Source organism: Passer domesticus, chromosome 13, assembly GCF_036417665.1.
Source record: "Passer domesticus isolate bPasDom1 chromosome 13, bPasDom1.hap1, whole genome shotgun sequence".
In the NCBI taxonomy this organism is placed as follows: Eukaryota; Metazoa; Chordata; class Aves; order Passeriformes; family Passeridae; genus Passer; species Passer domesticus.
This window is the reverse complement of record NC_087486.1, coordinates 14654283-14668196: the sequence shown is the minus strand read 5'-3', so window position 1 is coordinate 14668196 and position 13914 is coordinate 14654283. Positions and strand designations below refer to the sequence as shown.

The 13914-nt window shown below is 40.6% G+C and overlaps 1 protein-coding gene across 1 annotated transcript in view; it reads right to left on the bottom strand.

The window, feature by feature from the left end:
• The window catches only part of DOCK2 (dedicator of cytokinesis 2), a 159537-nt gene that overhangs the window by 40977 nt on the left and 104646 nt on the right, over nucleotides 1-13914 (bottom strand). Inside the window, exon 30 of the mRNA XM_064387474.1 lies at nucleotides 5726-5804. Coding sequence (XP_064243544.1) covers nucleotides 5726-5804 — 79 coding nt within the window. The remainder of the gene's footprint in view (nucleotides 1-5725; nucleotides 5805-13914) is intronic.

The following is a 13914-nucleotide window of genomic DNA, read 5'->3' as shown; positions in this document are numbered from 1 at the left end:
CTGAGGCATAGGTGATTAATATATGAATTACAATCGCTCTCACAGCATGGATATAGAATTATAATCCTTTCTAATGCCCTGTAAACGTAGTGCTAATGGAGGAGGGGAGGGAGGAGCGAGAATCAATAACGCTGCATTTCCAGAGCAGAGGCTCTGCAGCAGCTGTGGGAGCACATCAAAATGGCTTGGTTTGGTCACCCTGGAGGTGTCAGGTGCTGCCATCTCCAAGCAGGGACATTCCCAAGGGAATCCTGCTCCAAAGCCAGGCAGGAATCCAGTGGCACCAAGGGTGGGATGGTCGCAGGGCAGGTGTGTTCCCTCCTGCATGGAAACCCCTCTGTGCCGAGCAAGACTCCAAACCAAAGGTGGTGGAGCCAGGAGGTGACAGTGACAGCACAGTGCAAATGCTCTGTCCTGGACAGGGTAACACCTTGCAATTACATCAGCTCCCAGCAGAAACAAAATAACCTGGAATTGTCCTCTTTACCACAGATGTCATCTTCTCAGACAGCTGTTGAGGATACCATGAATGTGTTGCATAAGTACAGAAAAATCACACAGTTTTTGTTACAATTAAACCAAAGACACGAGGGAGACCTTCAGGGAACACTTTTAAAAAAATATATTCACACTTTTTAAGATTTTGTTTCTTTGTTAAGCTTCTTCTGAAGAGCCTATCTCAATTCCTGCATCCTAAATCCAGAATTTAGACAGCTACCTTTTGATGGTGTAGCTGTTCTGCTGCCCTGCAAAAGCCCAGCTGAAAAGCAGTGGTCTGGACATGGTGTCCACTCTTCACATTTGAAATTGGCAAATCCCTAAAGAGCTATTACTGATACAAACCAGCAGAAATCCCAACACTGACATGCCATTTAAGACTGGATATTATGTCAATGGCTGAATTTCCCTTGTCTTTACCAGGAGAAGCTGACAATGAGCCCTACACCAACAGCACTCCCCACCTCCAGAGGAAAGGAAACATCAGCCCAGAACAAATCCTCATAAAACTGCATAACGTGGTCCTGGCTGGGGGAACCAGTGTGCAGACACTGCCTGAGACAGCTCTGCAATCAACTAAGGGAACCCTTGGGAATATTATTTTAAATAATATTGGGAGCAAAGAAACAAAAAGATGGAAAAGAGAAAAAGAAGCAATTTGCAATCACATTGATCAGCTTTTTGTTGGTATGAAATGCAACAAAGAAGTCAAATGAGCAATAAGACATTGATTGTCATGGTCTTCAGGGGAAAGTCTAACCTCAGACCTGCTTGCCTTTTTTTCCTCTATGCTACCAATATATCTCCTTATATTCTCTCCATAGGGTCATCCTGAACTGTCTTGGTTGGAAATGGGTGTGTGTGTTCTATTCTTATCTGTCAGAGCTGGGACAGCTCTCTTCTGTTCATGGGGCAGTTTTCTTTATCTCTCCCACAGCCAATCCTCCCTCCAGGAGATCTCTGCTGTCCATGGCCACGGAGTGTCCCTGCAGGGCTGATCAAATTCCAGCATCCCATGGGGAGATGCTCTGCCCAGGGCAGGAGCCAAGCATTCCTGCCTGGATACAATCTGAGCCTGGGACACCCCAGCAGCCTTTGCCCACTGCATTCCCACAGGAGCAGCTTTCTCCTGCCCTGCATTCCCAGAGGAAGAGCAGGCCCATCTCCAGCAGCCCTGGAGCTCCAGAGGAAAACTGCAGCCTTGTGCAGGATCCCTGCTCCAGCAGAACCACAGCTGGCACTGCAGGAGGGCTGAGCCCCCATGGGATGGGACTGTGCCACCACCCTGCCCCACAGGGCGACAGGGCATGCTCTGACTGGGTCAGTGCTGTTTTGTATTACTGCGTTGTTTATTTTATTTTAATTTTCTTCCCTAATAAAGAACTGTTATTCCTATTCCCATATCTTTGCGTGAGAGCCCTTTAATTTCAAAATTACAGCAATTGGGAGGGAGGGAGTTTGCATTTTCCATTTCAAGGGAGGCTCCTGCCTTCCTTAGCAGACACCTGTCTTTTCAAACCAAGACATGAATACAGAGTCTTAGGCTAGAGTACTTTCCACAGTTGCAAGCCTTCAGACTATTCCTTGCAAGCTCTGAACATGTCCCTGGAAGGACACCTGCCAGCTCAGCTGCTCCAGCTCCACGTGCCAAGGCAGGAGCTGCTAAACTGCTTCAGACAGGTCAGCTGCTGAATTCATTCTTCAGAATCCTGGAGTGAGAAAATATTCCCTGCCTTTCTAGATAACCAGTTTCAATATTTAACATAACCTCTTTATAGCTAACATAAATACAAGAAAATAACTTGTTTCAAATCCAGGGACATGAATAGAATAGAAACTGCTAAATATTGAAGGCTTTTACCTATTCCAATAATTCCTGCTGAAACTCCAGATTTCTGTGCATTAAATCCTCATGTTCCAGTTTATGTTCAGTACTGAAGAATGCAGAGTCATGCATTATGCAAGATTCTGTCCCTGTTTGTACTGTAGGCACCATGAATATTGGGAGCTCTCCTTCACTCCTACTTCATGGTTTATTTTTGGCCAATCACTTAATGAAATTTCACTCTATTCTCTCCTGTAAAATTATTTCCTCTGCAGCTAACAGCTTTGTTTTATCAGCACAACAGTAAATATTCCATAACAGAAGCCCTCCAGGCAGACCTGGTTTTGTTGTGTTAGGTTTTGCTGCGTGCTGACACTGGAGAATCTCTGCAGCACACGACCTCTGAGTGCCACTGATGTACTGAATCCACCCCTTGTGCACTCTGTGTGCAAACCCAGGAAAAAACCCAAACCAAGGAGATCCACCCCCCACACAGCAGGCACAAAACCTCAGCTGATGTTTTATCTCCAAGACCAAAGCTCCCCAAGCCAAAGGCCCATTGTGGCCCCAGTGCAATGGCAACCTCGTTGTCAGAGCTCTGGGACAGGGAAGGGCTCCGTGCCCAAACGCGAGGGTGCATCTGAGGGATGACTGCCAGGGCAGGAAATTTAACAGCCCTTCACTGCTGTGCTGGGCAGGGCTTTGGGATTTTTCTCTCTATCCAGCAGCCTCAGCACTGAATCTATGGCTTTAAGGCAATGCTCAGCTCTAATCTGAAGGACTGGACCCACTCTTGATCAGACAGAGCACATCCTTTCCCTAAATGGCCCTAAATGGTAACACCTCTTTCCTTGCTACCTGAATCACAGAAGAAATGAAAAAAGCAATTTGCTTTGCAAACAAGAAAAAGACCAGGAACTTTTTTTTCTCCATTTAACAAGCTCAGCTAGAGTAGCAAAAAATTTCTTCCTTGCATCTCTCTAGATTTGAACCACACTTTCCTAGATGCTCAACTACTTCACAGCTGACTTGCTTTGTTTGCTTTGGTTGTCTACTATTTATTGCCATGCAACCACTCAGCCGAGTGAAAATCCTCAGATCTATTTCTCTGTGCTTTAAACAGCTTTTCAAATTTTTCTTTTAATTAAGACTTTGCTCCAGCTCTTAATAATCTGATCTGAGAACACCATCCTGCAAACAGTAAAAATCATGCACTTGTTTACAAAGGTGTGGCATCTTTTTATTTTAAATAACACTGACTGATTTGCATCTCCATTCTCCCAGCCCACTCAGCTCCTCCTGCAGTGGGCTCAGGGCCCTGCCCCAAACCCAGCTGAGGGTTGGGATGTGTGGGGCAGGAGATGGGGATGAACAGCCCGTGTGATTATCAGGCTGCAGCTCACAACAAACATGAAAGTTACACTCCTCCAAATTTTCTCTCAAATCAAAATAGAGAAGGCAATTTTCTTTGTCCCATTCTTATTTTTTAATAGGAATGTAAATAAAAATAGAAATACAGCTACACAGTAGCTGTACTGTAAGGTGAACTATTTTATAAAGTACAGGTGTCTCTCATTTACTTTGAGTTAACCACTGCTCAGGTTTGCTTACAGCCATAATATATTAATAAAAAAATACTGTGGGAAATCAAATTTAAATTTATAATTAAGGCTATTAGACAACATGCTTCAGACCTTTTTTAGTCCAGTAGCAACTTTTTGAATGGGTATATTTAGGCAGCTCTTAGAAGGTTTGCAGAGCATTTATTCATGAAAGAAAAGTAAGGTAACACCTTGATTTGGACTTTAAAGTCTCTTATGAAGACTATAAGGGTATTACAATTCTTTACAGGGCACCACTTATTTATTGTAACATTGTTTACCTTACTCAGAGCCTCCAGATATTTGACAAGTCATGAATAAAAGAGCATTAATGCATCCCCTTGAACTACAAGGTGCAATGTTGAACCACAACGTCCCTGGTTGTTTGATAACCCTTTGGGAGGCACAGAATTGCCACAGGAAAGAGCTGAAATAAAGGCTCCAGATCAAACTGCTGCTTTCATTTGAAAAAGGCAGTGAACACCTTAATAAAACTTTGACAGATCCAGTCTTTATTGTCTGTGTGATTTTGGTATCCTGCACATGGTGATGTCTTTCAGGCCTTTGTTACCTGCTTTTAAAAATTACTGACACATCTTGCAGTAAAAAGTGATCAAGTGCTACAGGAACAATAGTTTATAAAGTGCTTGTTAATAAACTGATAGAACTTAGGACAGATTATATCATAAATATGTCAAGGGCCTGAGAGCTTCCAACAGGTATATTTACTAAAAAAACCTATTTTAAGTTCATTGGAAGAAACATCTTTTCTTTGATTCAAAAGTCTTAATTAACATCATACATATACACATTTGTATAATCACACCTTTTGAAGGTAAACATTTTTAATGAAATAAAGCTGGAAAAAGCTCCACATTTCCTACCTGGGGCCACTGTAACTGAGTGTGAATCTTCCACCTTTCTTTTCAGTACTGTCTTTCAAACTCTTCCTGCGTAACCACTATTGTGGCTCCCCTGCAGCCATTTGGGACCAAGGGGTTTTGTGTTGAGGACCAAGAGACCAATTCCCAAGCAGTTTTTAGCACAAGTGGAATCATTTAAAACCGATTGAAAGCTGTGACATGAACCATGAAATATAAAGCCCTGAACTTTATGCAAAGGGTGAAACAGAATGACTTCACACACCATGATCTGGCAGCACTAAGTGACAAATCCTGAATCTAAAAGTGTATTTACATTTTAATACCAATTTAATGAATGTGAAAATTACAGATATTTTCATTTTTATCTAAAGGAAGCCAAACGTGGTAAAATGCATAACAAAACAGTTCAGTTGCACAGAATGATATTGAACAAACAAAAAACCCAACTAACCCTAAATAAAAATGATTACAGAAAGAACTAATAAAAACAAATAGATGAGGATAGACTTGTCAGGGAAGACTACAGGTCAAAAATAAATTCTTAGTGCTAAATACTCTAGGAATCAACAAAGTTAAGCTCTTTCTGTCCTACATCCATAGCACTGACATTGTAAAGGCTCTGTGTGTTACATCTGAGATTGACTTGCTGAATTCACTTGGCTGGATATGAAAAAAAAAAGTTTTCTGCTTGCCAGTCCTGAACAGAGGCATAGAAGAAAATACCCTGGTTGGGTGCCTTATCATAAATGATCAAAGCCCAGCTCTGATGTCACATGGTCCAATCCTGCCCCACCCAGATCCACAGCCTGTCTGAAACTGTAAATATCAGTCTGAAACTGATTCTGGCACAGCCTCAGGAGGGGCTCTGGAGATGGGCACATGCTGCTTTGGCTCAGCTAAAAACCCCAAATACTTACTTGGACTTCAAAATTCATGTTCTCCAAAAATTTCTGGTTCATTGTCTCTGCAAATTTGTTGATGGCTCTCAAGAAGACCCTAAAAAACAAAAAAAACCATGACACAGATAAATGAATGTAACCTCTGGCAATCAATACCCAATGCTGTGTGTGATACTGGTGATTTGTCACTGAGCACACTGGGAGCATCACACATGAGCACAGCAGGTGACAATCTGTACAGTGGCACAGGATTTATAGTGTTACCCATTAAAAAAATTACACAATTGGCAAAAAAGTTTCTCCACCTCTGCTGGAAAAGTCAGACAGTAGAATTTCGTTTCCCTGCTGCACACTGTGCTGCATTCCTGAGAAAACAGAGCAATTCTTTCAAACCCAGTGTCACCTTCTGCCAAAGCCAGGTCACTCACAAGGGGGTCTGGCAGCTGGAGCAGCTCCTGTGCTCACATCATCACTTACGAGCTGCACTTCAAGATATAAAATGCAGCTTCTCAGTTTTCTTACAGGTGGGGAGGGCAGGACAACACCTCTGCCACCTTCCTCCCCAGGTGAGTTATAAAAACATTCCAAACAGTGAAAACACACATTCAAAACACTATACAGTTACTTCTTCCAAGAGTAAGAGCAGGAGCATTCCCCCTCCAGCCTGAAAAGCAGCACCCATTTACGCTCTTGATTAATGCAGCATGATTAAGTCATGTTTCTAAAGCTAATTTCTGACTTCCCAGCGCAGGACATTTGTAAAACAAAAATCAATTGAATCTTTAAATATTTATAAAGTTTATTTTAATAATTCAGTTGTTTTCAAAATTGGAAATTGACTGAAAGTGATCATTTGCCTCTCCTTCATAGGTAATTTTTTTAAAGCTATTAAATGGAAATGTTTCTATGGAAAACACTGTAAGGACAAACAGAATGGTGAACACAAGGGAAAACCAATCCTAATTGTTCAAATATAATGATTGGCTGCCAACTAGATGGTCCCAGACAGGAAAAAAATCTAATAGTTACAACAGCCAGATCCAGAAATCCCCACTATCTCAGTGATTAGCAACATCAGAGAAAGCAATAATTCGATAATTAGGATTATCAGCAAAAGATTAAGAAATCACAGGATATCCATATGTTACTGCTCAAGGAATGCTGTGTCCTTGTGTTGGGTTCTCTGTGGTGTTTTTGGTGTCCCATCTCAAAAGGATGAATAAAAAAAGAAAGAAGAGAGAAGAAAACACGGAAATAATTGTGATACAGAAATGACCCTCAGTCAGGGACAGTGACACAGGAGGGAGGTGACAGGACCTATAAAATCCAAAGTACCATGGAGATGAGACTGAGAGCTCACAGGTTCTCAGGGAAACACCAGAGAGCCCCGAACACAGCCAGGGTGTGCATCCAAAACAAGCAAACCCAGGTTCTCTGTTAATCTTGCTCAATTCTGCAGCTCATTGGTACAGGGTGCTGCAAATGCCTGGATTTTACACTGGCTCAGAAGTGATCACACACATCAAAGACTAAACTGAAGGGAACACCATTAACACCATGGGGGCTGCTAGAACACAGCAAACAAGCTCTGCTGGTACTCTGCTCCCCTGGCAGCCCTCTGTGAGCCACTGGAGAAACAGAACAGTCAGGGAAAGGAGTTTTAGTCTCATAAAAAAAAAAAAAAAATATCAGAAGGGCTAAGTTCAGTTTCTTAATGAGGGAGGAAAAGCAAAAGTTCAGCTTTTGGCAAGCTTGTGACAGGGAATCCCACATAACCACTGAGCAGCCACCCACAGGAGCTTCCTGCTTCATTAGAGCAGTGACTGGCTGGAGTGAGATGCCATGGTGGGGGTGAGGCTTTCCAAGAGGAAAATGTTCCTTGTAAAAACCTACAGAAGAATTTCTTTCCATCTGTGCAACATTCCCCTGCAGTGCTGATGGGATCAAGGAAATTCAGTAATTACGTGGTCACATCCCGCCAAGTCCTTTTTGTTCAGGTGATCAGAGGAACGCTGCAGGAGCTGTGGCAGGGGGAGGGAGCAGATTTCTGGTGGTGCTGTGTCACTGCCACATCACCCCACGCACTCAGCTCAGCTTCCTCCCCGTGGGCCAGGGCATCCTCTGATCCCATCTCCCAGACTGGCACAGCTAATCTTGCCAGCTGAATTAAGGGTCTGGTTTGTGACAAGCCAAGAGGCATCAAATCTCCTCCACTTCCAGAAACCAGAATTTGCTCAGTGCTGCCCTTGCAGGGTGTCACTGCTCTGCTGAACACCTCATATTGGTGTCACAGTGCCCCCAGTGCCACCTCCCAGCCTCTGCCACCTTTATGTGACCAACTCCTAAAGGGGATTCCTGCTGGGAGCTGTCCCACACTGCCCACAAGCAAATAAACACATTCTTCCCTAAAGCTGCCCCCGCATGGGGACATTTATCTCCTCCAAGCTGCCTGATACTTGACACAAACAGCTTAAGATGCTGCAAAAAAAGGGGATTCTAGAAGAGTGATTTATTTCAGGCAGCACAAAACCCCACACAGCTTGGCAGAATCAAGACAGGTTATTCTGTTTCATCATCATCATTCTTCTTCTGAACAGGAATTTTAGGTCAAGGCCTTTTCGGTGTTGTTTTCTGTATTGCTCTAGACCGTTGGATTTACAAAGTTTATTTCTTGCCAACTCACATAAGCAGCTTCTTGGGCTCCAGCTGCTCAGGGAGAGCATTTCCCTTCACTCATGGTTTTTGGCTGGAGCAGGAGGGGTTGTCTTCCATTTCTGAGGCTTTTATAATTCCCAAATTCTGTGCATTTCCACACTGCTCCAACACCATGGCAAAACACATCACCTAAATATTCAGTTTAGCCAGACTTTGGTATAATCTGGTGCTAATAACTTCTCTTGCAACAAAAAAAAAACCCAACACTTTTCAGAACTTTACTCTTTAAACAGCAATATCATGCAAAATAGAGTAGAAATAATCATACCTTAAACACACATGAAATTTATTTGTGGAAATCTATTTCCTATGTGGACATATTACTGGATATAATAAAAATTTTTGTGAAGAGCTTTAGTAAGTTTTACTTTTAGCCATATAGAAAAACCTCAAGGACACCTAAAAAATACTGAGATATTTAATGTCAAGTAGAAATCATGGAAAATATTAAAAATATTTACAGGTTTATACACAACATAATTATATGTAAGCTGTCTTCTGTAAATATCGCTTTCACTCTCACAAATATTTTTATCTGACAGACTGGAAGGACACATTTGCAGGGAGCATGCAGTATTTCCAGGCTGTCAAGTTGCAAATATTTTCATTCATTTGTGTTTTGCCTAAAGGGTGTATCTATTCCTGTCACTGGGAGTCACTTAGGCAGTGGGTTTGAATGCTATTCCTGCCTCCTGCCAGTGCCTCAATGATTGCACTGTCCTGCCTCAGTCTCCTCTTTCACCAAAAAGGGGAATTAATTAAGTAGCCACAAGTATGAAAATAAGCAGGTACTTGTAAAATAGTGTGAGATTTTGATGAAAAAAGGAGAAAATATAATTTCAAGCACTAATTTTTGAAGATATAAATTAAACTGTCACATTTTCAATTAATTTTAATGAAACAATAAATTTTCTACAGTCACAACAGAATTAATTTCTCATCAGTTTAAATAATTATGATCTAAAATTGCTGAAATTCCTTTACCCACAATAACTTCAATGATATTTCCTGAGTTTATGAGGATTGATGCTTCTAACGCACAGCTCATATAAAACTCTTGGGCCTGAAGATTTATGGAAGATCTTTAAAGTCCAAAGTCTCTAGGCATAAAAATGCAGGGTTTTGGCTTAGGACAGCAACAAAATTGCCATGGTTCAACTGCTCCTGTTTCCTCTCTCTCTCTCTGAATTTCCTGCAGTTTCTGCTTTTCTTCATTGCATTGTCAGAGACATTTGTTAAAACTTTTGGCTGGAAAGAGGGCCCAAAGAATAGAAACCTGTGCAGCTGTACTTGGTTTCACACACTTAGGTGTCTGTTCCAAACAGGGGAGAACAGTACCTTAAGTAACACAGAAATAATTTAAGGCAGAAAAAGCTGAAAATTCATGTCACTCTAAGATGAAAATTTGATTTTAAGCTGATTTCCCCTCAAAAGAAAACAGAAGGATTGAGATGGAGCAAGGAAAGAACTCTGGATTCATAAACAACATATTAATCAAAATAGGATTTCAAGGCTATTCCTCAGATGATGATTTTGTCTAACAGTAAAATAGGTCTGCATGTTGTCCTTGCTTTTGAAATGTAAATAGGTAATAAACCTAAAATTCAGATCTGCAACCCCAAGTTATTTTTAGCAAGCTGGTTAGAATTGTTACATCAGCTTTTTCAACATAAAACAAAGAGAGAATTTTATAAAACAAACAAACAAACAAATAAACAGACCCCCCCAAAAATCCCAAACAAACAAAATCTTAAGTTCACATTGACTGTTCTTAGGTGGCTTTGCAAAATCTGGTCTTTTTCTGCACCTTGTTCCAAAGAAAGAACACTTCTGGGTCCACAGCATGATTTTGAGAAAGGTGCATAAATCAGATCCAGCACTAGAAACATTTCCAAAATAATGAACAGCCCTTTCCTCAGACTCCTCAGGTGAATTCTTTTAAAGCAGTGAGATGCTCTTCAATGTCTTTGCAGGTTCACATGACTCTGAAATCTGGGAGTTCACTGCTTCAGCTCTGAGCTGAGTAACCCAGATCCTGAGGTGAAGGCTGAGTGAATTCACTCAGGAATTTATGAGCATCACCTCCAGCTCCTGCTGCTGTGGCTCCTCACGCCGTGACTGCACTGATGGAATGACAGGTGCAAAAATGAATCAAGTACAAACTTCTACTGGATAATCAGACACACAAAAATAAAGTTTAAAAGAGCCTATTTCCTGTGTTGTGGAAACTTATTCAAAGAAACCATTAAAATGATAGCATATATGTTTCTTTTAAGTCACATCTGAAAGCCAGTGAAGCCAGAACTTCTTCCCCCAAACCCAAAGTGCTTTTCCTTCAGAGAGTTTGGTCCAAAATTCAAGCCAGAAGGAGTTACACTAACTTCAGTGGTGTTTTTAATCCCCAAAACTGATCTCTCAGGATTTTCATCAGTGAATCCTCTACTTGAACAGACGAAGAGTATGAGGGAAGTTCTTGCAAATCCTAGAGGATGTACTATTATTTTTAAAGATCTTTCCTGAGTTTGGATAGAAAAAGTTTGGCCATTATGCCAATTCTATGAGATCTGGAGCAGGGAACAGCAGAGGTAAAATAATACTCATCCATAATTTATATCAACTTCTTAGTATCATCCTCATAAAATGTTGTGCAGAGGACACCTGATGGGTATTGTAACATAAGGGAAACACCAGGGAAAAGCAGCTGAAATCAACTGATTCTCCTGTGGGCTTGTCACCTTTTCTCTTCCTTGTTGTGTGCAGAACATGCAGAAGAAGCCTGTTACACAATGAGAAGGTTCAAAGTGTGGGTCAGACCCAAACCCCAATTGTCACCATGATATTTTCTGAAAAAATCCTCTTTGCCCAGGATTCTTCTCCTGGGAAGATGAGAAGCCTCAGAGGAAAAGAAAAGCAATATTATCTGATTGCTTCTCCCTGTGTTTTGCTGCTTTGGAATGTGGTCTGGACATCCTTTACCAGCAGGAGCATCTTTGATTGGTTCCATGTGAATTGTGTTGGCTTAATGACCAATCCCAGTCCAGCTGTGTCCAACTCTCTGGTCAGTCACGGGTTTTTATTATTCATTATTTTCTAGCCTTCTGATGTATCCTTTTCTCTATAGTTTAGTATAGTTTTAGTATATTATTTATTTTAATATAATATCATAATATAATAAATCAGCCTTCTAAGAATATGGAGTCAGATTCATCTCTTCCCACGACCTGGGACCCTGGCAACCACAACACCCAGTGCTGGTCATTGTCAAGGACTGGAACAGTGAATTGCAGCTATAAACTAAAGCTGGGAGGTACAAAATACACAGAAGAGAGACCAGACAAGCAACCAGTGTGACAGGAGAGACTAAACCCCACAGGTACTACAGGTGAAATAATGAAAATCCCCACAAAACCAACAGCAGAACTGATCTCCTACTACCATGGCAATCATTGATTTAGAAATGAAGGGTAATGCAAGATGGAAAAAATATTTAAAAACCTTGTGGCTACATGAAACCTAATTATGAAGAGCACAATAATGGCAACACTTGGGAAGAAATCCACTTCCATGGTAACTGGAAAAATATGGCCAGTGGCTCAAAGAAAGGCGAATAATTTCATCATATTTCTCCCTTGTGTCAACTCAGCTTCGCTACAGACTGAAGAATAATTTCTTGAACCATTCATATTGAATTCTAATGATAGAGCAACTGCCATATTCCTAAATTCTTTTCCAATGTACACCCAGAGTGTAACTAAACAACACAGTCAGAAAGCAGCAGCTCCAAAATGGCTGTGCCCCAGCTGCTCCTGTCTCAGTTATAATGTTGGGGCTTGTCTCAATTATACATCGTGGTTTTCCTCAGTAGCATTATTTGAAAATGTGCATTAAACAGCTATGCCAAGCACCCAGAATACTGCATGCTGTAATGTGTCAGAGTTACTCTGACAGCAGCACAATGAACTCCCAGAGGAAGTCAGGACTGTGCAGTGGTTTTGTGCCAGAAAAGCCAAGTTTCCACGTGAGACCCTTCAACAGGCTCTTTGTATGTGGCTTTTCCTTCAGCATCTACTCAAAACATGCTTTAAACACTATGTAGCTTTCATTTAGGAGCCAAAATACATTTTCAAGTCTGCATATTAGGTGCACTTTTTATGCCAAACTCCTGGAATTGGGATGTGTTGAATTCTTTAAGGAACTTCATGGCTTGAAAATGAAGCGTACAAGGAGCTGCCAGAATGGGCTCTAATAAATCAGCTTGAGAGCTTTCAGTACCTCATTACTTTCACTAATTTTGCTTATATTGTGACTTCCTTCTCACTCCTGTCTCCTCTGCTCTTCTGTGCATTCCAGACAATTTTTTACATAGTAGAAATATTCTGAATTAATGAAAAAATTAACAATCATGCTGTCTTTAGTGCTAATCTAGAATGGGAATCAGACAGAAAGCTGAAACCCTGTTCTTAAAAATGAATGTAATGTCTTAACATGGTTGTGTCAGGATGTCACACAGTAATTAACTCCCACAGCCTTCACTTTTGAGAGAAGTTTGAATTGATATTGCAAAATTACTTCTCAGTTCTTCCAATGATTTTTGTTGTATTGAACCAGCAGACTATGAATTTTAAAAGAGATGATTATGCAGCAAATGCATAATACACCAGCAGGGTTTTTTGTGATGCTTCTGGTAAAAAAATATGAAAATTAACATTTCAAGATAATGTTAAATACAAGGAAATTGCATATATTTTATTTCCTGAAAATCTCTAATTAGATGAATTCTGGTCAAAGCTACTCAGAATGGGGAATACAGAAGGATTGCTTAATTGCACTTACAACTAATGAAAATTATGAGTATTGAATTTTTAGTCTTTTCTGTAGTGACAAAGAACAGTTTGTGCGAGTTATCTCTTCAATGTCTTTTACTCATTTGCACATATATTCTACAGAGGGGAATATACTCCTCGTTGTCTTAATCCCCAGATGTTTTATTAAAATTAAAATACTTGAAAACATTTTATAACAGGCCACATAGCAGAGAACCTGAGGGGTTTCTATCTGCAAGTCAAAGTTGTACCTAGGAAAGTAACAGTTTATCTCATTGACTTCCTGAGAACATCAAATTACCAAGATATATATACATATATATATAAATATATTATAATTATTAATATATGGTTATATAATATATATTTATTATATATTGTTATATAATATATATAGAGAGAGAGAGAGAGATAGCTAGATAGATAGATAGATAGATAGATAGATAGATAGATAGATAGAGGGTTTTTTTGGATGTTATTTTGGTTGAGGATTTTTTTTTGTGTGGAGTTATTCTCTCCACTGAGGACTTTTCTTATAGTTCAGAGAGCTCTCACTCTGGGGGTGTGAGCATCCCATCAGGAAAGATGAGACACTCTGCAGTGGGAGTGGGAATGGGACATCTCCCTGCACGTTTTCTCTCTGCATTCAGATAAAAGATGAAATAAATG